This window comes from Jatropha curcas, chromosome 3, assembly GCF_041381405.1.
Source record: "Jatropha curcas cultivar XTBG-Jc1 chromosome 3, XTBG_Jcur_1.0, whole genome shotgun sequence".
Taxonomy (NCBI): domain Eukaryota; kingdom Viridiplantae; phylum Streptophyta; class Magnoliopsida; order Malpighiales; family Euphorbiaceae; genus Jatropha; species Jatropha curcas.
In genome coordinates this window covers 29,026,882-29,050,732 of record NC_143153.1, presented here as the reverse complement: position 1 = coordinate 29,050,732, position 23,851 = coordinate 29,026,882, and the positions used below count along the sequence as shown (strand labels likewise).

At 33.4% G+C, this 23,851-nt stretch overlaps 3 protein-coding genes and 1 long non-coding RNA gene across 4 annotated transcripts; 1 reads left to right on the top strand and 3 right to left on the bottom strand.

Annotated features, from left to right (window-relative positions):
- Window positions 1-70: 70 nt before the first annotated feature.
- Window positions 71-1,684, bottom strand: LOC119369693 (uncharacterized). The gene is made up of 2 exons (XR_005177266.2): window positions 1,603-1,684; window positions 71-815 (listed from the first exon to the last, which is right to left on the bottom strand). It is a non-coding gene; the product is annotated as an uncharacterized LOC119369693 (long non-coding RNA).
- On the top strand, window positions 690-9,946 carry LOC105640004 (nodulation receptor kinase). The gene is made up of 15 exons (XM_020681526.3): window positions 690-827; window positions 1,649-2,165; window positions 3,231-3,706; window positions 3,813-3,963; window positions 4,090-4,161; window positions 4,261-4,329; window positions 4,577-4,648; window positions 4,745-4,816; window positions 4,892-5,064; window positions 5,613-5,839; window positions 6,184-6,310; window positions 6,387-6,455; window positions 6,887-7,076; window positions 7,945-8,077; window positions 8,245-9,946. The coding sequence occupies exons 1-15, from the start codon at window positions 734-736 to the stop codon at window positions 8,605-8,607; spliced, it is 2,805 nt and encodes a 934-aa protein (XP_020537185.1). The 5' UTR covers window positions 690-733; the 3' UTR covers window positions 8,608-9,946.
- Window positions 9,947-12,305: 2,359 nt separating this feature from the next.
- On the bottom strand, window positions 12,306-13,084 carry BRK1 (BRICK1). Its single transcript, XM_012224143.4, has 2 exons — window positions 12,768-13,084; window positions 12,306-12,680 (listed from the first exon to the last, which is right to left on the bottom strand). Exons 1-2 carry the CDS (start codon window positions 12,898-12,900, stop codon window positions 12,556-12,558), a joined length of 258 nt encoding a protein of 85 aa, XP_012079533.1. The 5' UTR covers window positions 12,901-13,084; the 3' UTR covers window positions 12,306-12,555.
- A 1,091-nt stretch (window positions 13,085-14,175) lies between these two features.
- Window positions 14,176-22,232, bottom strand: LOC105639937 (putative cytosolic oligopeptidase A). Its single transcript, XM_012224144.4, has 17 exons — window positions 21,822-22,232; window positions 21,470-21,637; window positions 21,202-21,325; window positions 20,177-20,253; window positions 19,779-19,922; window positions 19,445-19,675; window positions 19,293-19,383; window positions 18,797-18,918; window positions 17,955-18,062; window positions 17,615-17,860; window positions 16,952-17,097; window positions 16,378-16,495; window positions 15,929-16,088; window positions 15,791-15,822; window positions 15,285-15,350; window positions 14,715-14,786; window positions 14,176-14,484 (listed from the first exon to the last, which is right to left on the bottom strand). Exons 1-17 carry the CDS (start codon window positions 22,164-22,166, stop codon window positions 14,398-14,400), a joined length of 2,337 nt encoding a protein of 778 aa, XP_012079534.3. The 5' UTR covers window positions 22,167-22,232; the 3' UTR covers window positions 14,176-14,397.
- Between the last annotated feature and the right edge of the window lie 1,619 nt (window positions 22,233-23,851).

Below are 23,851 nucleotides of genomic sequence, written 5' to 3'. Positions count from 1 at the left end.
CTAATATATGATTTTAGTATATATTATTTTCAAATAAAAAAAGAAGCAACTAATCAAATTGGAATGTGAATTAACGAATTCTTCAACATGAATAATTAATTTATTACTTATACCGTAACTGAAGGGGTTTAGTTTACTTTAGGTACCAAACTCAATTACCATGATGTTCCATTTATGGTAACAGACAAGGAGAGGGACGAAAATGAAGGTTAGCTCTGACCAATCATATTACCTTGTTTAATAAAAATATTAAGAAAATTAGACCTACACCACCCAAACAAAGTTTTAATATAATTTAAACACTAATGTTATTACATAAAATTGATAATCAAATTTGGATTATTATAATTTAAGAGCTCTCTCATCATCTTCCTTCATATGCTTCTCTAACTTCCACATTTGAAGTCAAACCTATGTTATCAACCTCTTGTTCTTTAAAAACTCTCTTCTGTTGATACCCTTTTGTCTCCGTCGATCAAAAGATAATTTTCTTGCCATTAACTCCAAGAATTATTGCTTAAATGCTTATTAAATTTACAGGTTATGTAGCATGGTTCTTGCTTTGGTTTCAATTTCATAGCAACAGGGAATATATGTTAATCAAGAGCAGAAAATTGCAGCATGTCAGCAATTGAGATAAGAGAGTATAGGAAAAATCTATAACCTGCAAAAACAGCTGGTCTGATTATGAGTTTGATGACTCGATGGGGCAAGCTCCGGTTAAGATGAGAAGATGATGGGAGGAAAGCAATACTGGATTGCAAGAGGTGTTGAATGTTTTATTATTTTCCTGTGCATTCTTATCCAATCGATTTCTGCACAAGAAGGTTAGTATGTCTGCATATGCAGTTTAATTGTCTAAAAGTTTCATAAAATGCATTAAAATGAAAGGAATAGTTTTATTTCTTGATGAGGTTTTATTCTAAAATTTGTGTAGAATTTCAGATCAGCTTGATCATACTTGATCTTTAGTAACTCTAAAATCTGGATCTTTGAGTTCAGAGCAGGAAAATTTATCTTTCTTATTTAAGGTGTATACTTAGGTTCCATTTTGAAGAACTAATTCTAATTTGTAATGTATTTAATTTTTCCTGAACTGAAGAATGTTGCAAGAGTTCAAATTCTAAATCTAACTTACAATAATGTCCATATAATAGACAATTCTGATCAACCACTAATAACATATTGCAAAACTCTCAGTTTGTAGCTAATGTACAAAAACCGGGATGACTCATATGACAAATGAAGTAGATCTTCTTCGGAAGATGTAAAACAAACAAGTAATAACAAATTAAAGTGGTATATTTCAAGAGTTTCTAGAATCATCTTAAATACTTGAGACTACATAAGCTAAGCAGACAATTCATTTAGTGATCTGAAAATTTGTGTTTGGCATTTGAGGTTGAAATTAGTTTTTTTGGAAAAAAGAAAAAAAGAAATTTGAGAGTGTTGTTGTTTTGAAATGTTTATGACTAGAATATATGAAATTCAAGTTAAAAACTGTAACATCTAATCAACATTTTCAACATAATAATAGCATTTGACGAGGTTCAAAGACACAAGATCATATGCAAATTACAGCATGGTTTTATTGATACTAACCTGGAAAAACATAATAACATCCTCAAAATCTGCAAATTTCATACAGGCTTTGTGAGCATCAAATGCTGTGCTGCATCAAATTCTAAAGATAGCAACAACATAACTTGGATATCAGATGCTGGATGGTTCCCAATTAATGCAAAAAATTGTAAGAATATAACCACAGCAAGAGCGAATTATACAGGCTATGATATAGTTCGATTTTTTGACAAACCAGGGAAGATATGTTATGACATACCAACAACCAAGGACCAGAACTATCTGATAAGGAGTACATTCCTTCATGGAGATTCAGAGGGATCTTTGGACTTTTCCTTTGATGTTTTGATTGGTGTCACGCGAATAAGCACAGTGAACTCACTTGAGGATTTGGTGTTGGAGGGCACTTTTAGAGCTACTAATCAGTATATAGATTTCTGCTTAGTGCATAACAAGGAACATCCTTACATTTCACAGCTCGAACTCAGACCTCTAGAAGCTTCCAAATATTCAGAGGGAAGCAATCCTAATGTTTTGATATTGGTTAGCAGGATTGATCTAGGAAACGAAGGAGAAGCTATCAGGTAAGTTTCTTCACTTCTTTTATGGAAAGAATGTAAACAGAAGTTCTGAAACAAGTAGATTAGGCATGTCTCCTAATACATCACTAACAATGACAACTTCCAGTCGCAGCAAGAGCTATTCATTCATTTGGAAAAGCTCTGAAGAAAAAAAAAATTAGGCAAATTAATTTTTCAGGGGCAAATTCAGATAATTGTTACTCTTCATAGAAGTATATTTAACTAAATGATGACACCATCATGCCAGTGCTCTAATCAGAATATTAACAGCTAATTCTATTATGGCTTTCTGCCTCATTTTTTTTCAACTACTGTCAATGTCATAACTGTCATACCTGCTACCACAACCAACACAAGGCCCAAAAGCTCAACAAACTTCACCGCCTTCAGCATCAATATTTTTATGGCTCTTAAACTGTAAGATATTATGTTGCACACCCATTTATTTTGTGCATTCAAAAAAAAAAAAAAAAAAAAAAAAAAGATGATAAGAAGTGCATTGATGCCTCTCTTGCTTCCAAGGTCACCACTGTGTAGGATAAGAAAACAAATACATTCTGACAAAGATTATTGAGGCAAATTAAAAAACTTTTGGCTAATGTTTGGATAGAGTTAAAATATGGGAGGAAAGAAAATAATTGAAAAAAAAAAGAATTTTATTTGCCCTTGTTTTTGTGAACATGAAGGAAAATAACGCTTATTCCCATTCCAAAATTTCTCTCCAAATTAAAGGGAAAATAGAAAAAAACTATAAAGATAAACTAGCAGAGGGAAAATGATTTTATTACCCTTCTATATCCAAATACAAGAAAGGAAAATTTTTTTTTCCAAAATTCTCCTTTCTCCCTTATTTTCCCTCATTTTTTTCAGTCAAGTCAACAACAAACCATAACCATCTCTATACTAAACTCATGGCATTTTCCTTCAAAGAAAACGCATGGACATGCTGCATTGCTAATAACTACAAGAAACTTGTTTTCTCACTTAGTACACTAGAGGAAAAAAATGCTTAAAGATTAGTTAATTGCAGACATAATCTTAACTATGTTTTATGCTTACAAATTTCAGGTACCCAGCTGACCAATCTGATAGAATTTGGTTACATCCTGACCCCACAGTTAACATATCACTGGATGCAACAACAGCAAGATCCAATACTTCTGTCTACATTGTTAATACAACAGTGCCTCATAAAGTTCTTCAAACAGCACTAACACACACGGACAGATTGGAGATCATACAAAAACTTGATACAGAGGATAAGAACTACACTTTGTTCCTATACTTTCTGGAGCTCAATTCCTTTGTACAAAAAGGACAAAGGGTGTTTAATATCTTCATTAACAATGTGATTCACCATGGACAATTTGACATACAGGCCAATGGATCAAACTATACGGAAGTTGCATTAAATGTCACAGCAAAAGGGTCTCTCAATTTGACCCTAGTCAAGGTAAAAAATGAGTTTGACTTCGGACCTGTTTTAAATGCCTACGAGATCCTACAGGTGCAGCCATGGCTTCAAGGAACGAACCAGCGAGATGGTAAGTTTAACAGTTGCAATGTATTAAATGCAAATGTACTTCAACTAATGGTACACTTCGGTCAATTTTCTATGCCTATTGCTAGCTAAAACGTGTGTCTTTTCAGTGGATGCAATAGAGAAGGTGAAATATGAACTGCTTTTGCAAAACAAGAAAAATCAATTGTTGCAAAGTTGGTCAGGAGACCCATGTCTCCCTCTTTATTGGAAAGGTCTAACATGCCAAAACATGAACGGGTCCCAAGTGATCGCCAGAATGTATGTTCTTCCATATTAATAACCGAGTGATAACTTATAAGTCATAAGACTGTATTCAAATTAAAGTGGCAGCTGCAATTTTTACTTTCTTTATGTAGTACTATTCTAATTTCTTATGGTTTGCAGGGATATTTCCTCCAGTCAACTACATGGGCCACTTCCGGCTAGTATTACTAAGCTGTCCAACCTAATACAACTGTATGATTTAGGATACTATTATAAACAATCTGTCACTATTATATTAGTGCTTTTTTCATTGTGGTGATCATGATTTCTCATCTGTTTTTTGGTATGTAGGAACGTTAGCTACAATCACTTCACTGGTAGGATACCACAATTCCTATCATCCTCCAAGTTAACATCAGTGTAATTTTCCCTTTCTTGTTCCTTGAGCTATTTGTCATCTAATTATAGCTTCTGTTGATATCATAATATCTGCAAACTTCGAGAATTCCAAGAAAATTAAAGTTCTGCCAACTTAAATACCAAGAAATTGTCTTCTTTCTTGTTACTAAAATGATCATATACTACAACTATACACAATTTCCAAGTTTCACGGTAAGAAGTTTTGTTCAGTTGGTACATACCAGTCTGATTCGCATTCAATTATCAGGGATCTAAGCCACAATGATCTTATTGGATCTCTTCCAGATTCGTTGACCTCGCTTCCAAACTTGACAACACTGTAAGTTGCTAAGAGTTAGTTGCTTCCTATCATCAATAAATGGAGCTTCATCCACAATGTCGAATGCTTAATTCACTAAGTATGTCCTCACTCCAGATATTTTGGCTGCAATCCTCGTTTCAGCAAAGAGCCTCTTTCCAGTTTTAATAGTTCAAGACTTGCTACAGAGTATGAAACTGATAATCTATGCCTTAACAGTGAGCATTGAGATTCAGAATCTAACACTTAGGTATTAAATTTCAGCTACTGGGCATGTGCTAGGCAAAGATCAGCACGTAAAATACAAGGAATTGTCATAGGCACTGTTGCAAGTGGATCCTTCCTATTAGCAGTTGGAGTTGCTTTGGTTTGCATCTACAAACGAAAGTTCATAGCTTTTGGAAAATTTGATGGAAGGCCACACCACATGACAAAGAGTCAGTAAATTCATCCTTACTGTTAGTTGAAATCTCAAATCACAGTTTCTACCAGATAGATTTTCAAGCTTAGATAATTTGTATTTTATATCTGTTTCCCACAAATGCATGAACTCAAGTTGGTTTTTCTCGTTTTTGGGTAACTTATAATTGAATGGTAGTGAGACATGTGAAGATATCATCAATAGCATATTATTGCACAGAATCTTCCATTTCCATGGAAACCAAGATAGAATCATGCCTAGAAAAACTTGAAAATAGAAGCATGTAAATTGCAAATAAAGATTCATCTTGATCTGCAATGTAGCATAAAAAATGAAAATGATTCAGTCCAGTGAATCCTGTCTAAAATTCATAGAAACGATTAAGAAGCAAGTGCACACGTTCATGCATAAATTTAAATACATTCATACAGAATTGTAACACACTTACTGTTCACTTAATTTATGACTAACTCACTAAGTTGTTTTAGTTAATTAAATCTTCTATTCCAATATATGTCCTACTGCAATAAGCATCTTTCAATGATAGTGTCCTACAAAATGCAGATGCCATTTTCTCTATGCCGAGCTCAGATGATGTTGCTTTGAAGTCGATCACTATTCAAATGTTTACTCTAGAATATATAGAGAATGCCACCCAGAGGTATAAAACCTTGATAGGTGAAGGCGGCTTTGGATCGGTATACCAGGGCAGACTACTTGATGGTCAAGAAGTGGCAGTGAAGGTCCGGTCATCCACCTCAACACAAGGAACTCGGGAATTTGAGAATGAGGTAATAACAAAGCATTTAGCTAGCCTTAAATTTATTGTTCAAAAGTAAAATAACAACTTCCTGCTTAGATCATAATTACGCCAAATATTATCTTATTTCTTTCTAGTTCACTCTAGCAATTGTCTGACTTATGAATGAAATTCCTGCATCAAAACAACTATCCTGATTTTATCAAGTAACAACCTCAACATTTTTTCCAATCCATCACCCATGCATTTTTTGTATGCTTTCATTAGAGAATAAAAAAAATTTAAATTGACCTTCACTCTGCATAACTGCACATTAAGATTTCAGTCTGCCTAAGATATATGCCTAATGATTATTGTTGTCATTGTATGCTACAGCTAAACCTTCTTTCATCTATACGTCATGAGAATCTGGTGCCCCTACTTGGTTATTGTTGTGAAAATGACCAACAAATTCTTGTTTATCCATTTATGTCCAATGGCTCACTACAAGATCGCCTGTATGGTAATCCTCATCAAAACCCCTGCCCACCAATTTGTTTTGATATCCTTCTTTTTTCCAATAATTATTTTTATAACAGGGGAAGCAGCAAAAAGGAAAACTCTGGATTGGCCAACCAGACTTTCTATTGCTCTCGGTGCTGCTCGAGGCAAGTACAAGCGCACAATATCAAGCATTTCTTATTTTGAGCTGCTCTATCTGCATATCAAAATGAAATTAACAAGAAGCTGGACATCTTTCCTAGACTGACAATATTATAGTATGAACATAATATCAAATGTCCCAATTTCAAACAATCACACAATCTTCACTAATGCCCCTCAAAATGAAGTAAGAAGCTGACAACAAGACTCAAATGAGCAACATAATAAGATGTACTTAACTCTTGAATTCTCTGTAACTTGGTGGCACAGTTAATATGAACTATTTGCGAGCAAAAGTCCAGCATATCAGTTAGCTCTTCACAAAATTACACAAGGATCACTCAGAATAGTTTCTGAGATGGGTCTACGTCTTATTGTTTTTCAGTTTGACTGACAGAAATACCAGAATGTTTAAAGGATATTTTTGATTATTCAGGTTTGACACATCTTCATACATTTGCTGGCCGTTGCATTATACATAGGGATGTAAAGTCAAGCAACATACTTCTAGACCAAAGCATGAATGCAAAGGTGGCAGACTTTGGCTTCTCAAAGTATGCTCCTCAGGAAGGGGACAGTGGTGCTTCTCTGGAAGTAAGAGGCACAGCTGGATACTTGGATCCAGAGTAAGTAAACGTTTCTTAGACTCAAGTAGAAATTCAATCAATAGTACATTAGTTTGGGATACCTAGGAAGCATTAAATAAATAAAATTTTCAGATCTAAAGTATTGAAGCTTACTTGTGAAATTCTAAAAGAAAATCTTCAAGATTCCAATTACACACTAGGATTCCTTCTGTACCAAATCTAAGGCCAATCAGCATCATGCCTATGGTTGGAAGCGTATCACATAAATAGAAGCACCCAGAAAAATCTTTTCAATTAATTGATTAGTTGATTGTCAAAAGAGATTACATGAATCAATGATAAGGTTTCTATTATTCCTAACCAAACTAGGACATGGACTCCAAGTACAAACTTAAACAAGGACATAATGAAAGACTCAATTAAAACACAACATAAGATCCAGCATGATAAAGCCCAGGCTATTCCACCAAAGTTTAAAATATAAAAATCTCCTTGAGTTGTAAAAAATGCAGGCTCCATATAGGTTAGCTAAATAGACATATATAAGGACTTTGTAAGGTCTAGAAAGTACTTACTGTCTCAAGTAAACTTTACATAGACTTCGAACCACAATTCTCCATTTCTCAAGCCTTTAACCTATTTTTCATAATTTTATGTTGTTCTCATCATTCCTTAACCATGAGTAAGATAGATACTGCCTCAATCCACAACTCTCTCTTACATATCATAATAACCTTCTTCACAAGCATATGCGCATTGGATACTTTCTAATAGTTGTAAGCCATCATTAGCTGCTCAGAAAATTTATAACGCCGAACTTGATGTCAAAGTTGTATATGCTCGGCAAATATCATGAACTCAGAAAAATGCCTACCAGTAAATCCTATTTGATATATCTATCACTCAGGTACTATTCAACGCAGCATCTATCAGCAAAAAGTGATGTCTTCAGCTTTGGGGTGGTGCTACTTGAAATGGTTAGCGGTCGGGAGCCTCTCAATATCAAAAGGCCACGAAATGAATGGAGCTTGGTTGAATGGGTATGCCCAAAGTCATGCTTTCTCCTATTTAAAAATGAATGATGGATGTAATGCTTCTATTCCAGATGTCATATTACTGTACGCATGAGCTCCCCACATATTAATTTTTTCCAGTTTATTTTTGTGTATCAAACACCTTATCATTGACAATGCACTTACGATTGCAGGCAAAACCCTTTATAAGGGAGTCAAAGATTGACGAAATTGTGGATCCTGGCATAAAGGGAGGGTATCATGCAGAGGCAATGTGGAGAGTAGTGGAGGCTGCATTGGCATGCATTGAGCCCTTCTCTGCTTATCGACCATCCATGGCTGACATTGTTAGGGAGTTGGAGGATGCTTTGATAATAGAAAACAATGCATCTGAATATCTTAAGTCCATAGACAGCATAGGGGGGTACAGCTTGGGAGGTTCCAATCGCTATTCAATAGTCACAGACAAGAAGAATATTCTACAACCACCCACTCCGACCCCAACAGAACCTTCACCAATTAACACACAACCCTTGGCTCCTCCAGAACCAAGATAGTAGAAGGGTTCATGAGATGTTAATTGGTGAATTATAGTCAACTGGTGATAGATGACCATAGCAAAACATAAAAGGGGAAAATTGAGGATGATTCCCAATGCTCCTTTATGAGATCAACTGTTCATTCCATTTACTTCAAGTTTTTCACTTTTCCCCTAAATATCAAGTTAAGGAATCTACCTTTTTGAAAAAATTTTAAATGATGCAGTATGGGTTTTCATTACATCTGAGTACAATTACACAAATTAGAATAAATTGCTAAAGAGTGTAAATCGTAGATCATTATCAGTCCAGACAGCAAGAGATACAAACCGCAGTCTAAGCATCCAACATTGTTCAGTTTAATCACAAAAGCCTGTTAAATAACTTATTTTCTGAATTAAGATTTACATCTTCAAGTTCATCCCAATAACCTTAAGGGAAAAAAGAATAATGACTTGAAACAATTTGGTACTTCATGGCAATATGTAACACAAAACAATAGTATCTAATAAACATGATAGGAGTTTCTCAGAACTAGAGATCGAATATTTAGAGTATTCAAGTGGATTCCAAATTCCTATATTGTCCAATTTATCTATAATGCTAAGATCTTACTGGCTTTTACAGTAAGAGAGGGAAAAACAGCATGATAGATTCTATATTGATGACATGAAGTAAATGAGGCTCATGGAAAATAATGATTTTTGAAGATTATAAACGTGAGTGGTTCCAGTAGAAAACAAGACCTTTGGCTTTCTTGTATGGCAACTTGTTACTTTGGAGCATATCCAATTATTTGATTTTCAAAAAATAATATTCCATATGCATTGTATTGTTAATCACCTAAGCCCTCTGAAAGAAAAGGTGAACAAGGAATTCTCATGTTCATGTGTTTGTTTGTCCTTTCTTTTACTTTGTTGGACTTTTTTCACGTACTTAGACGAACCCTCAAACAGTTTTGGCTTGCATTCATGTGCGTGTTCATGTCCACAACGATGATTGTCAAGGTCATGTTCCATCATTGCAATGATTCAATGTTAAAGAACTAAAAGGTCAATTGGAACAAATGTAAACATGGCGGTTTACTTTTGACTTTCACAACTTCTAGCTATATTCATGATTAATTGAAGAGTTAATGTGCTCTTACAAAAAAGAGTAAAAAGCAACTCCTTAGATAAGATAGCATAAATACATATATAATAACTTCTAGAATGGAGAACGGATGTGCGTGAAAAGAATACCAAGAGAGGAAAGAATTAACTTGTCATTGAAAACTTAAGCATCAAAGGCATTAATAGTGCAGTACAAAGGTGCTGTCTCACTGTCTCATTTTTTAAATGTTTGTGCAAACCCTACAAAGGATTTTGGTATATCTCATTCAATTTTTTAAATAGTGTATGTGAATCATAAAGAGCACAAAATTTTAGGATATGGCCTATATTTAGAATAAGTTATTATCAAGGGAAGTTCACCTCAAAACCAACAAGTGATGAGCAAATGATGAAGGATAAGATATGAAAAAAAGACTACAATATAGCCACACATCTAGGAATTTGTTGTTATTTTATTCTTCAGAATAAGTCTCATATTCCCCATTAACCTGAACGTGAAATACAATTTGCTCAAATTTTTATACAATTGTCACCCCAACTTTGCACCAAATGAACAAAAAGAATAACATAATATTTTTAATATTTTTAACTAACAAAAATTATTTAAAAAGTTCAAAATTAGGAAATAAGACATATTATCCAAAAATATAAAAATAATTTTAAAAAGTTGCGAAATTGTAGTCTTTTTTATTTAAAAAACTCTAGAATTAGAAAAAATATTTGATTATATTGAAAATGTGAATTAAAAAAAATTATTTTTGTGTAATTATTTTCTATTATATTTGATTTAAATCAACTATTGTTTTTTTTTTTGGACCAAAAAACTAGGCCTTTCAGATCATTTGCTGCAAGTTAGGGTAATAATTGTACATTTTTGGGCAAATTCAGAATTGTGCCTTTCTCTCAAGGGACACATTGTGTCTTATACCTTATCCTTAATGTAAGAGGCAAATAATCATGACCACCCCCCAAGTATATTCATGCTCGTGTAAATTCAAGATTTAATTTGGATTAAAAAAAAAAAAAGAAAGAAAGAGTAAAGCAAACAATTAAATATTTTTATAAAAAAAATGACATTGTTTAGAAAGATAGGTAAATGTACGTTCACAAGTTAAGGACAAGAAATAGAGTATGATGGTACCTAAAATATACAGTAAGGTAAAAGTTAAAAGAGCTAACCAACTACAAAAGCTGACTATCAAAATAAATTTTATGGGGTACAACTCAGACCAATATGTGATAGAGGATCATAAAAGGTACAGATAGTCAACAAAATCTCGATACCAAACTAGTAGGCAACAAATGTAAAGACCTCGGTTCTCAACTCCATTTCATTTAAAGCCAACCTTTCTTTGAGCTATTTGTGATATACTGACATTTTTCCTTTAATCAATTCAGCTCATATTACTGTTTTTTTGCACCTCTCATCTTTTAGCTCCTATTAATCAAATCCACCCATTCAGCCATTCATTTCATTTATAAATCCATGAAGTCCGAAATAGAAGTACATATAATCATAAATGTCTGTATCCTAATCGTAAAAACAGAACCTCCATAATCATAAATGTACCTGTATCCTATTCAGTCCTCTATTTTCTTCATTCCACATATTTATTTGAGACATCGTATCTCAGCAATATTATTTTCAGTGCCTAACAGGAAGTAGAGTAAGGCATCCACCTTATTCATTGTTCAAAATTGGGAAGAAGGCTACCATTTATCAAATTTAAGAAGTACAGACAATGAAATAGATTTAACTGAAAATGAAGTAAAATGAAATGAAAAGGTTGTTGAAGAAACTCAGTATGTTTCAAGTCAGGAAGCATGGTTTATACAGAGACCTATAGTTATATTTAATGGAAGCATGAGTTTGAATGAATTATATTTCCTCATAACCATTGTTTGCCCATACCAAGCACTCCTATCACATGCACCTCAAGCACTCCTATCACATTGTTTTCCAAGGATGCCATGCACCTCAAGGAAGCAATGTAGCAGTAATTATAGAAAGGGCAAACCTATTATGCTAGGAGGCATTGCATTCTTCATGCAACAAACACCAATTTCAGATTTTTTTTAAAAATCCCATAGCATATAGCATCTTTAGCAAAATGCGTCATCATCGAAGAACTAACTAAATTGGAGGCTTCGTTTGTTCTATGACCAAGCGGCTTATGGTCCTACAACTTCACATGAATTGTAGTCAACATGTCATGGTTTGTGCAGTAGATGCCCACTACAGAAACTGCCCTGAAAACAACTGTAAGAGAAAATTTGACTCTAGCCAAAATTAATTAAAATCAACATTAAGCGGTTGGTAATAAAATTCTATCCATCAAACACTGGTTGTTCAAAGACTGTAAAGGCCTTTTGGCATTCAGCAATGGCAAATTGTATTGTTTGCGAGTAATTTGAAACTTGAATCGTTATAAAGTTGAACAAGCATTCTAAAATTTTGTTTCCTTGCCATGAAATATCCTTGCAATTATTGAGTATTGGTTCCTTCTCAAGACAATCCTAAGTATAAACATCACCAAACTATCTACTAGAAGCAAAATAATTTATCACCTATTTGCCAACTTTAGACATACATTTGGCACAAAATGACAAACACACACGCATATATATATTAATTGTCAAAAGGGATACAAGTTCAAGTATATATGTCAATAATAGAAGCACAATACAGACAAAATGGATAGCTCAAGCAAAAGTAAGATTAATTTCTGTGAGCCATACTGAAATGGAGTGAAAGAATCAAAGGCATTTCTAGCGGTAAAAAAATATATTACACTACATTGTGGCTCGCCAAACAAGCCTTAACACCACTGCAAGCAACAAATTCCATAAACAATCAGGTAGTAAAAAGAGAAGGGTTGGCAGTGGCGGTACCCACTTGGACTTCCAGCAGCTCTAAGCGTCGTTCGAGCGTGTCAAGCTTCTCATTGAGCGAAGACAATTTACTCTTGGTAGTAGCCTCTGCAAAATTTGTCACCATTAACTGAAATTGAAAAAAATATATTCCGAATTGAAAAGATCTTTAAAGAGAAACTAAACCAAAATTACCAAATTGAAGAAGGAATTCGAAGAGGCGACGAACGTTGAGGGAAATATGAGAGATGAACTCGCGATTCTCCCAATCGGCTTGTACTGCTATACCTACATTTACTGCGTTTGTTATCCCTCCTGCTCTCGCCATTTTGGATCTCACGAAACCAAAACAAGGACAGTTCCCAACCCAATAGTTCGTGCTAGAAATGATTTTCGATAGTTGGTCGATTGGCTTCTTTTTAATTACTATCTTTTTCTCTGCTGTTATCCCAAAAATCTGATCTTTGAAGCCAAGCCTTCGTTATTTGCTCCAAGTTTGGCAGTTTGACGCCTTTTCCAGTTCTTTTCAATTAATTATTTTATTTTTTAAAATAATAATTTATTAATTTCGACTTTTCCCGGTTTACCTTCAAAAATAATTGTTTTTGGACAGTAGAAATATTAATTTCACTCATTATACTATTAAATTTATATTTTTTAAAAAATAAATCGCTTATGTTGAAAATAAAAATTTTTAAATATAAATGAAAAAAAAGTATTTATAATTTAACTCAATTGAATCCTGAGCAGTAACATTAAATATATTGTAGTTTTAACTTATCTCGATATAATTTTTCAAATATAAATTTTAACATGCTTTCAAGAGAATTTTTAAAATTAATAAATATTTTACCTCAATAAAATTTTAGGTTCCATAGTTCAAAAAATTAACTATTATGATTGAGAGCTAAATCATTCATTTTCACCTGTTAACCATCTAAATAAGATATTAGAAAAATAATCTTTCAGTTACCTTTTCTTTATTTAAAGTATTTATTTTAATTCAAGTTCAAGCAGTCTCCATTTTGATTAATATTTAATCAAATTAATATTGTTTTCCTTCACTTCTTACACATTGTTCAAATATTTAAAATATCACCATTAAATTTATAGCAGTAGACTTGGATTTAGATATCCTTGAATTTTTGAATTTTTTTCATTTTTTTTTTCATTAATGCTTCAATAGCCATTTTCATTAGACAACAATGCTTGCTGAGTAATCTCCATTCTTTTTTTTTTTTTTCTTCCAATTGCTGCTCGGAAAAATATTTTTTTTATTATTTTATGTAATTATAAATAAAATGAGCACATAAAATATTAATAAATACAAAAATATTTTTAATTATTTTAAGTAATTATTAGTAATTGATTATGAGATTATATAATTCAAATATAATATAAATACATATAAACTAGCTGGTGTCAGTTAAAAAGAAAAACCGATTGAAGCTAAACCAAACATCTCGTAACGTTTTAAGTTAAAACGCCCAGTCAGAATCATATTAACCCAAAAAAAAAAAAAAAAAAAAAAAGCAAAATTGAATCATAAAATAAAAAGGAGAACCAAAAACAAAAGCCACAAGTACAGACCAAGAGAAGGAGATGACAAAGAAGAAAGCCATTGTTCCATATAACGTTATTTTCAAGTTCTTGTATACTGAAAGACTAGTAATTGCCACAGCATCCCTATGGGGACCAGAGGCACTTTTGTCTCAGAACCTAAACCATAACCAGTGGATAACTCGAGGCCTAATGAACAAGTCCTGCATGATTTAGAGAACACTACATGCCTACAGAAATACAGATGACCAGTAGACTGTAGGACTCATGCTGAGGCTGCGCCTGATAATAAGCCATTATGCCGAAGCAGTGCATCTGGTGAAGGTTCGCGCCCTCGGAATTGCACAAAAACCTATATGCAACATCATTATATGTAAAGAATCAGTATTAAGAAGCACGGAAAAAAAAATCCTTAGTTGCAAAGTTCAAGCTACAATAAACTTCTATAAACATCCCCAGGGAAAATAAGTAGAGGCAAACGTAAGATGTATAATCCAAACTTCACGTCAAACTGCAAAAAGAGAAATATACGACAGCAAAAATGGTAATAGGAGAAGGAGAATATAGCATATATTGTTTAACCTCTAGTGGTGCTTTTCCACCTCCAAGCGCAAGAATGGTCTCACGGAACCTGTGTCCGGTCTCCTTGACAGCCTGTAGCAATAATAGAGCTCAACAAGTCACTCATTTGGTATTTGCAAGCTAAAGCAGCCTTGCTTCAACACTTAAGGCAATACTAGGTTTCACTAGTCATCATAAAATGTGACTTGGAGAATGAGCAGCAAACTTTTACATATTTATGGCGATATTCTAATGGGGAAGTAACTAGTGAAGGTGAACTTAAAACTAAGGATTCTGTGCCACAACTTATTTAGCATTCCTACATCTATCTGCATTTTACAGATATAAACAACCAAAAGTTGTCATTCATCAATAAGAATTAATGACTCCTCAAGTAATCATCGGGCATCCAATTTTCAATGGCAATAATGTGCATTGGCGACATTCAATTGAAATCTTTCAACGGGTAAGAAAACAAAATAGAATAATCAGTCATAACAATGCACAGAAATGAAGGATAAGAAATTAAAAATCAGGATCCATAATGAGGCTATTAAGGTCAGTCCTGGAAAGCATTTTCAGTGAGCAAACCTTGCTGTCTTCTAATCCAGCATCCTCAAAAGCTGAGAATGCATCTGCAGATAGTACCTCCGCCCACTGCAATAAAGATTTTTACTTTCAGATGCAAGTTACAACAAAGGATAACCAAAACACCGAAAAAAGAAAAGAAAAAAATCAATATTTTTACATATTCTTCTAATTTCTATGTGCATTAACCTGCTAAGAAAGAAAAGGAGAGAAGCCACGAACATAATTTTTCCTAAAATTCTTCTTCCTTTCAATTTAAAAAAATAAATAAATATAAATACAAAAGAAAAAGGATGAATGTTGAGAGCAAAGCTCAAGCTGGGGTATGTTTGCTCTATAAAGCTAATTTTTGAGTTACCCATAGTGAACCTGAAAAAGAAAGTGATGCAGGGAGGGAAAATAAATCTTTGCTACATTAAAATGTGTTGACCAGAAATACTTCCCAAACCATTATTATAATAATAGTGGATACTCCATTACAGTATGTTGAAACTAAGGAACATATGTACCTTATAACTGTAGTATCCAGCTGCATATCCACCTAATAATCATAAAAGGAGTAAATAAACAAGATCAAAAAGGAAGGATGCAATTAAGGAAGTAAAGGTGAAAGCTAAGAAACTAAATATGTTTCAAGGGACGGACACCTGCAAATATATGGCTAAAACTACAAAGGAATCTATCCTCAGGCAATGGAGGGATCACTTGTGTCCTCTTAGAGACCCTCTGATCAACATCATAGACAGACTCTGACCCACCAGGTGTATACTTTGTGTGCAACTCCAAGTCTAGACTTGCAAATCTTAGCTGAAATATCAGAATAACCATGTAAGAAATCTCAAATATTGTGGTAGATAGAAAAACTGTCATGCAAATACATTATCTTCAATTGTTAATATAAGAAGTTGGAAACAACATATAAAGTTAAATGCAAGGTAGAAAAATGCATTTTTCAAAGATAAGAAAACATCTGTAACAGCTTGACAGAAGAAAGCTGCATCCTCATCAGATTTGAGACCAAATAAACATGTTATCAGCGAATATAAAACTACTAGAAATAAAACACAGAAGGAAAACATCATAATGTTCAACAAACCTGGCGAAGACTAAGGGAACCTGCACGAAAAGTTCTTGCAGCAAGAAGCTTCAAATATACATCTTCTGGAAGAGTCTCCCCAGTTTCATAGTGCTTTGCAATGCCCATCAAAGTTTCCCTGCAGCAAATGCACGCATGTAAAACATATGCATATTGCATCAGCGTGAAAATAGAGCTATCAAACAAAGAAATTCTAGAGAAAATTACCATACTATAAAACTAAGCATGATAAGATTCTAAAGTCTTAAAATATGACTTATCATTGAGACCATTTTGATAATATATATATATATAACATGGCTTACCAACCCACACACGAAGACAGCCTCATAAGCAAGGTGGAGAATCTAGAATAGAAAATTTATAACTGCCTGCACATCCAAGCAAATATTGACTAGCCCTACTACATGATGCTACTTTTGTGGGCACGTAAATATCTCCTTTTTTTCTTTCTTCAATGGAAACCAATGCATTTTTTCAACTTTTCTATTTCTCCTTTCCTCAGTTTTTCAAAGAAATTCCAATGTATAACATTCCAAATTATTTATAACCATGAGGGTTCAGATCATGTCACCTATGATAACACCAATTTTCCATAAACTGCGAGGGTAATTCAACAGCATCCCACTCTATTCCTCGAATTCCAGCAACAAGACCCTCATCCTGTTTGGTTAGCATATGCTGAAGGGCATGACCGAATTCATGGAAAACAGTCTCAACCTGCAGACATTCCATCAATCCTCAGAACTAGGATAGATAATGTATGAAAAACAAGACACTCACTTTACACATCCAGAATTCACCAATATAAATGTTTTTGTAATATATATATATATATATATTTGCCACAATAATCAAGCAATTTATTTATAAATTCAGTTCCCCTTCTTCGTTTAGCAAAAGACTAAGGTTGTGATGGTTATACATAATTGTTCCTTGAGATCTTCATAAGAATAGTTGTCGAAGAATGCACCTTTACTTCACTAATAAGAAGCATAGAGTTAAGGATGCAATGCATTAACATCAAGAAACATAAAGTCAAGCTAATGGTCATTTTGTATCTAAACCTATCTAACAAGTAAATAAACATCCAGTCTCAGTTAAACATAACTTTTAGTGCACAAATAAATGGTTGTCTCCATGTGCCAATGTGTTAAAGGGTTTTTACATGTGTCTCCAACAAATCAGTCACATCTTGAATAAAGTCAGTCAATGAGAACAAAAGAGGTATGCAAACCTCTCGAAATGTCATAAGGCTTGGTTTGTCTCCAACTGGCGGCGTTTGATTACACACCATGTGGGCAACAGGCAACCTTGGGGAAGTTCCATTGCGTGACAAAACCCGACTTCGAGCAACTACCTCATCCATCCATGCACCTCCCCTTTTCTCAGATGGACGAGAGTATGGATCAAAATAAAAGTACGCAATTGGAGCACCAGAGGAGTCTTTGACACGGTAGAATTTAACATCATTATTCCAAACCTATAAAACCAGAAGCATGTATTAATAGGGTGCAAGACAGTATATACCTTTCAGGCCAAACCAGATAAAAAATAATGCAAGTGTAATATATTACAGGTGCTAAACCATCAGCTGGTTCAATATCAATTCCAAAAAGATTCTTTGCGAGGTTGAAAAGCCCATCCATAACCTTTGGCAATGAGAAATATGGCCGAAGTTCTTCCTATAGCAGACAAAATATGAAACAATTAAGTTTTTCTTCAATGAGCAGAAGTTCCACAAAAAGCAAAAGTAAGAAAATGGAACTAGACATTGATGGGAGTTAACACCATACTGAAATAATCATTTATAATATTGATGACACATACATAACACATGCATGTACATAGCACACACAAATGCGAAAGCCTGTACACTCAAAACATGCAAAAAAACATGCACCATCATTCCAATTCTTCAGTGCCAAGAAACTGCTGAAGTAAGACAGAAGAACTCGTTCAAATAATGCTTCAATAATAGTTTCTACCAGAGAAAAATCTCACACTTAATAGGGTAGTAGACAGAATAAAATCTCAGTTAAAAAGTTAAAATCCAAAAAACAGACAGGGAATAAGAACTTTCTTTTTCGTTGTCAGTTTGGTAAAAATATACTGAATTCTATTCAAATCCCTCAAGACAGTTCCTTTATGTGATAAATCAATGCCTTATAAAACCATCCTTTGAACTATAACCAGTGCATGATAATCAAACTAGTAGGCTATTGTAAAGTGTAAAATCCTGAACTGAGTCAGCAACGAAACAAAGCACCCAAGGTTGACGAATAGTACAAAAAATGAAGTATCATAAGCAGTCAAAAATATCAATTCATGATGTTAATTCAGATAATATCACTCATGACACAAACAAATCATAGATGACCTACCAGATTTGCAGTTATCTCAGAGAGAGTGTGCTTACCTCATTGATATCATATCTTGACTCGCGAAGCCTCTCAGCCCAAAAGCTTATGTCCCAGTGGCTCAAATCATTTGCTTCTACTGCACCTTGATTTTTGGAGAAAATTTTAAGGTCTTCCATATCTGCAAGGACAAAAGAATCATGCAACTGTAAATGTCCCGTTCCAATTAAGGTAATTTTGTGAAAGTTAGATTAAGAAAGCAAATTTTTTGAGAAGTTAGAGAAATCAAGGCATATCCAACATTAACCTTATAATTTAGCCCCACCATCAATACTAATATCAGGAAAATAGAAAAATGGAAACTAGATTTTTAAATCCAAATTGTATTTTCATTTTGAAGTACTGCATAGAAACTAATTGCACATATATACAATATAATCAAAATCTTTGCAAGATACGTGAATGTGAATTTGCAAACAGAGCTGAAAAACAATTCCAAGAGAGTAAAACCTTTCTGTTCTTGCGACCATTAAGAAATTGTATTTAATATTTTACCTCGGACTGCAGCATCCCAGGAAGCTGAGCGCAGCTTTTCTAAGAGCTCTTCTGCCTTCTCAACAGTTGCCATTTTTGTTGCCATGCTTACCTGTTATAAAAATATCAGCAAGGATATCCAAGGTAATGTTGGGCATAATACTAAGTTATACCTCAGCATAGTTGTTGTAATTGAGAAGCTTAGCCTTTTCCAGTCTAAGCTTTACTATTTGGTCGATAATTGGTGTATTATCCAGATCACCGCTCGAAGCACGAGTTACATAAGCACGGTAGACTTCTTCACGCAAATCACGGTTTCGAGCATGTTGCATGACAGACATAAAACTAGGGCCATCCAATGTAATCACCCAAGGTCCATTCTCAGCTGTTGCATCTTTATGCCCCTGATAAGATCGATATAAAATGAAAACTACTGGACCTAGAAAGTATGGCTGGAACTGATACACATATTAAGAATAGAGAATAATAGATTTTCACATGTAATACCTTAGACGCGGCTGTCTGTGCAGCCAATGCAAGTGATGTTGCAGGCAACCCTTCAATTTCCTTCTCGTCTGTAATGAGTTTTTCAAACTTCTTTGTTGCATCTAACACGTTCTCCCCAAACTTTTGAGATAATCTTTCCAGCTCCTGCAAATTAACACATGATTAAAAGAACAACAGAGAGAAAAATAAATAAATAACAAGATACAATCAACGGCTGTAGTTTTCTAATAACAAAATGCTAAGAAAAAAGCATGCTAGCTCAAAAGAGACCAAGGAAGAGGAGGAGGAGGATGAGGTGACAGCTCAAGGCTTCCAAATTGAAAAGTTGTGCCAGACCAGTTCCTCCCTACCATTCCATGGAAGATGATGAATAGTCCTATTCTTTATCAGAGATAGACCTGTTCAATTTTGTTGAACTCTTCTCTTTTATCATCTTCAAGAGCAACACCTTTAAGAACTGCCTCCTTTATTTGGGCTGAAAAGGCATAAACACAGAAGACATCAGAAACAGGTCAAGTGTAATTTCAATGTACTGCTAATCAATATAGCATGCAAGGGATTATAAATGATATAGCAGAAAAAATGCACTTGTAAGCTGTAATCCAAACGCAATATAAAATTGGCTTACATCTGCCATAATAAGTCCTAAGTTGCAATCTGCATGCAGCACAAGAGGGCATAAAAGAAATAAATGACTTCAATTAAGGCCGATATGCCAAGATGAGTTCATGAAACATGCAATCAAGCCCTTGAATTAAAAAAAAATCAACTAGTTAATCTTTCACTGATATAAATAGCCCAAGTCTGATAGAATGAGATTAACTCGATCATCACACTGGAGGTAATTCCAAGCCAGGTACACATGAGTTCAATAATCAAACCCTGCTCCGATAAAAAGAAGAAAGAAATAGAAGACCATCTCATGACTGAACCGCAGAACTCTGACTTGATGGATGAGTTTTAGCAGATCAATTTATTTAAACCTATGCTTGTAGATGCTTGAATGACATTAATTGATATGCAGCTCAGATAGAAATATGCGAAGACCAAAGTAGAAGCATGGCAATCCCAGCAAGTTACTTTCTTTGTAATTTTGCAAACATACTCCCAGCAAGTTACTTTCTTTGTAATTTTGCACTCAAAAATGACAATCCAATACCAAGGCCAATGATTAAGAGTATCTGCAACCAATCTAGTCTAAGGACATACGCTATTCAAAATTCAAGAAAACTAATGACACGAGGATTGGCAAAAAAAAGAAAAAGAAAAAGAAAAAAATCATATAAGAAATAAAATAAAAATAAAAAACTCAATTTCTAAAACCAAAGACAAAATATAACTACAATAAATAATTTGAGGATTCATATGGAACCAATATGAAGAAAAATGATAGCCAGTTTCATGGGAAACTTAGGATACTTACATTCCACTATACGCTTCTGAGCATCACTTAGTGACTGCCATTGAGGAGATTCTTGGATAGCTTTAAATGCATTGTAAATCGGTTTACTTTGTCCTAGCCTAAGCTCAAACTTGACCTTTTCTGGCTGCAGACAAGAACTAGAGGCGATAAGCACTAGAAATGAAGCTTTAATCAAATTTGACAGGCAATTTAAGATGAACTGTCTAAATGATATAATAGCTTAGCAACCTTATTACAGATGAATGAAATATGTTATGCAACAATTTACCTGAACTTCTTCAATTGCAGCACGGAGTTCAGGAGTATCCTTAACAGACTTAAGGTGATTGATCGCACCCCAAACAACAGCTAATTGATCTATAATCTTTTCGAATGGCTCTACCAATTTTGGCCATGATGGTTCCAATGTTCTCTCCAATTCCTCCAAATCACTCTCCTACAACACGCGCGCAAATTCAGATAATCAAAAAATAAAAAACAATACATAAATAACAGAACAAAACCCCAGAAACTGAAAAACAAGAAAAAATTCAAAACAAGGACAAGACTCATTCAAGAGGACTCAACATTTATACAACTCATTATTAACCATAGCACAATAAGAGATCAAATAAACATACAAGTTTCTTTAGCAGAGCACGAATCCCAGGTCGAACATGTTTAGCCTCGACAACATCAAAAGGAGGGAATTCGAAGTCCTGCAACAGAGGATTGGAACCGAGTGTTTCATCAACATCAGCCATTGAAAGTGGTGGAGAGACTGAAGAATAGCAAGGCGAGAAAGAGAGTGAAGAAGAGACGGAGATAGGAGTTGATTTATATAGAGACTGGAGACAGAAGGAGAAAGAAGAGGACCAGAGAGGGCAAGGATGGGATTTGGGGAATTGTTTTGGGGTAAAATGGGAAAAAGAAGAGCGTTTTAGGATTGGGTGGATTGAGCGCGAGAGAGGGAGACGTGAAGCCATTAGAACGTTTACTATGAGGAGAGTGGTTACTAGTTGTGCTCTCTTTGGACTTTTATTTAGTGTGGCATTCGTTTTCATTTTCATTTTGGGTTCTGCTTTCCTTCTGTTTTGCTTTGTCTCTATATAAAACTACTGAAACCCAACTCGATGCCTTGCGCGGATTTTTTTTTAATTATTGTTTTATTTTTCATGACATTATCAACAACTAAAAATTAATTTTTCAATGTTTTATTTTTTGAAATTTCGTAAGAAAAATGGAAAATATATATATTTTTTTTTGTTTAAATTCAGTTTACCATTTTGGAGAATTGGCAAACAATTTTCCAGTTTTTTTTTTTTGTAAATTTAACTGATATTTGAAAAACAATTTGAAAAAAAAGTTAGATTTCATGTTTAAAGTTGTTTTTCATAATTTTCCTTTATCACCAAAATCATCTTTTTTTCCAACTATTTTTCAGTTTAAAAAATGATATTTTGTAATTGCATCATAAAAGTAAACTAAGATAAGAAATTTTATGAAAATAATATAAAAAAAATAGACTCCATACCCAAATATTTAAACAATAAATAATAAAATCAAACCCAAGTATTCATATACTAAATAAAAAAAAAATTAAGATTTAATATTTGATTTTAAACTTGAACCAATTTTAAGATGCAAAAATAATAAGTTGGGTATGAATTCAAATTATGGTGTAATTGCAACTAGGTTAATAAATTCAACGTATTTAGGATACAAAAGTCGATTTAGAGTGAAATTACAACTACTCAAAAAGTTCAAGGTTAAATTGAAGGCTAAGCCAAAAAAATATATTTGTAGTTATATCCTTTACTTTCAAAAAGACTTGCAAAATAATAAAAATTGATATTATTATAAAAAATATTTTCTATCGACTTATTTTTCTGAACGCTCAAACAATGAAAAATTGTAGAAAATCTGTTTCTGCAAATTATTTTACAGAAACAAACGGAACTTAGTTCCCGATGATTTGAAATTAGTAATTCACAAGGCTTTTTATGTTTTTACTTGTACTGACCATATTGAATGTCAAGGTAATTAATCAATTGAACTCATTTCTTGATTAAGAGTTTCATATGTATCTTCTTCTTTTTTTCTTAGTTTACCTCACGTAGTGTTATCACCCATTCATGTAACTATGACAACTCGGGATTTCAAAATCCTAATAAATATCTTCTATTTCTTTTTATTAATGAGGTAAAACTTTATCTATATATATATATATATATATATATATATATATATATATATATATATATTCCTCTAAAAGCATCTTATTTCTTGTTAATTTTTGATTAATTAACAAAACCAATTAATTACAAATAACATGTGAAACAGTGTAAAGAATATATATAAACAATGTTTTTTTTTAGTTTTGTACTCCTTTTTGGATAATTTTTTTATTAATTTATATTCTTAACATATTTAATATTTATTTCTTTAAGTGCATTGTTCTCCTTTTGTTTTTTTTTTTTTCAAGAAATATACATATTAAAATCTCTAATTGCGTTAATATTCCTAATTAAGTTAATATTTGTCCTTTATCGGCATATAATTAAAAATTACTAAGGAAACTTTTGTTCATTCGTCTGTTCCTCTCTATTTGTATTTTTGTATATATTATAGATAGATTATAGACAAATACTATAGATTATTAGGCAATAAA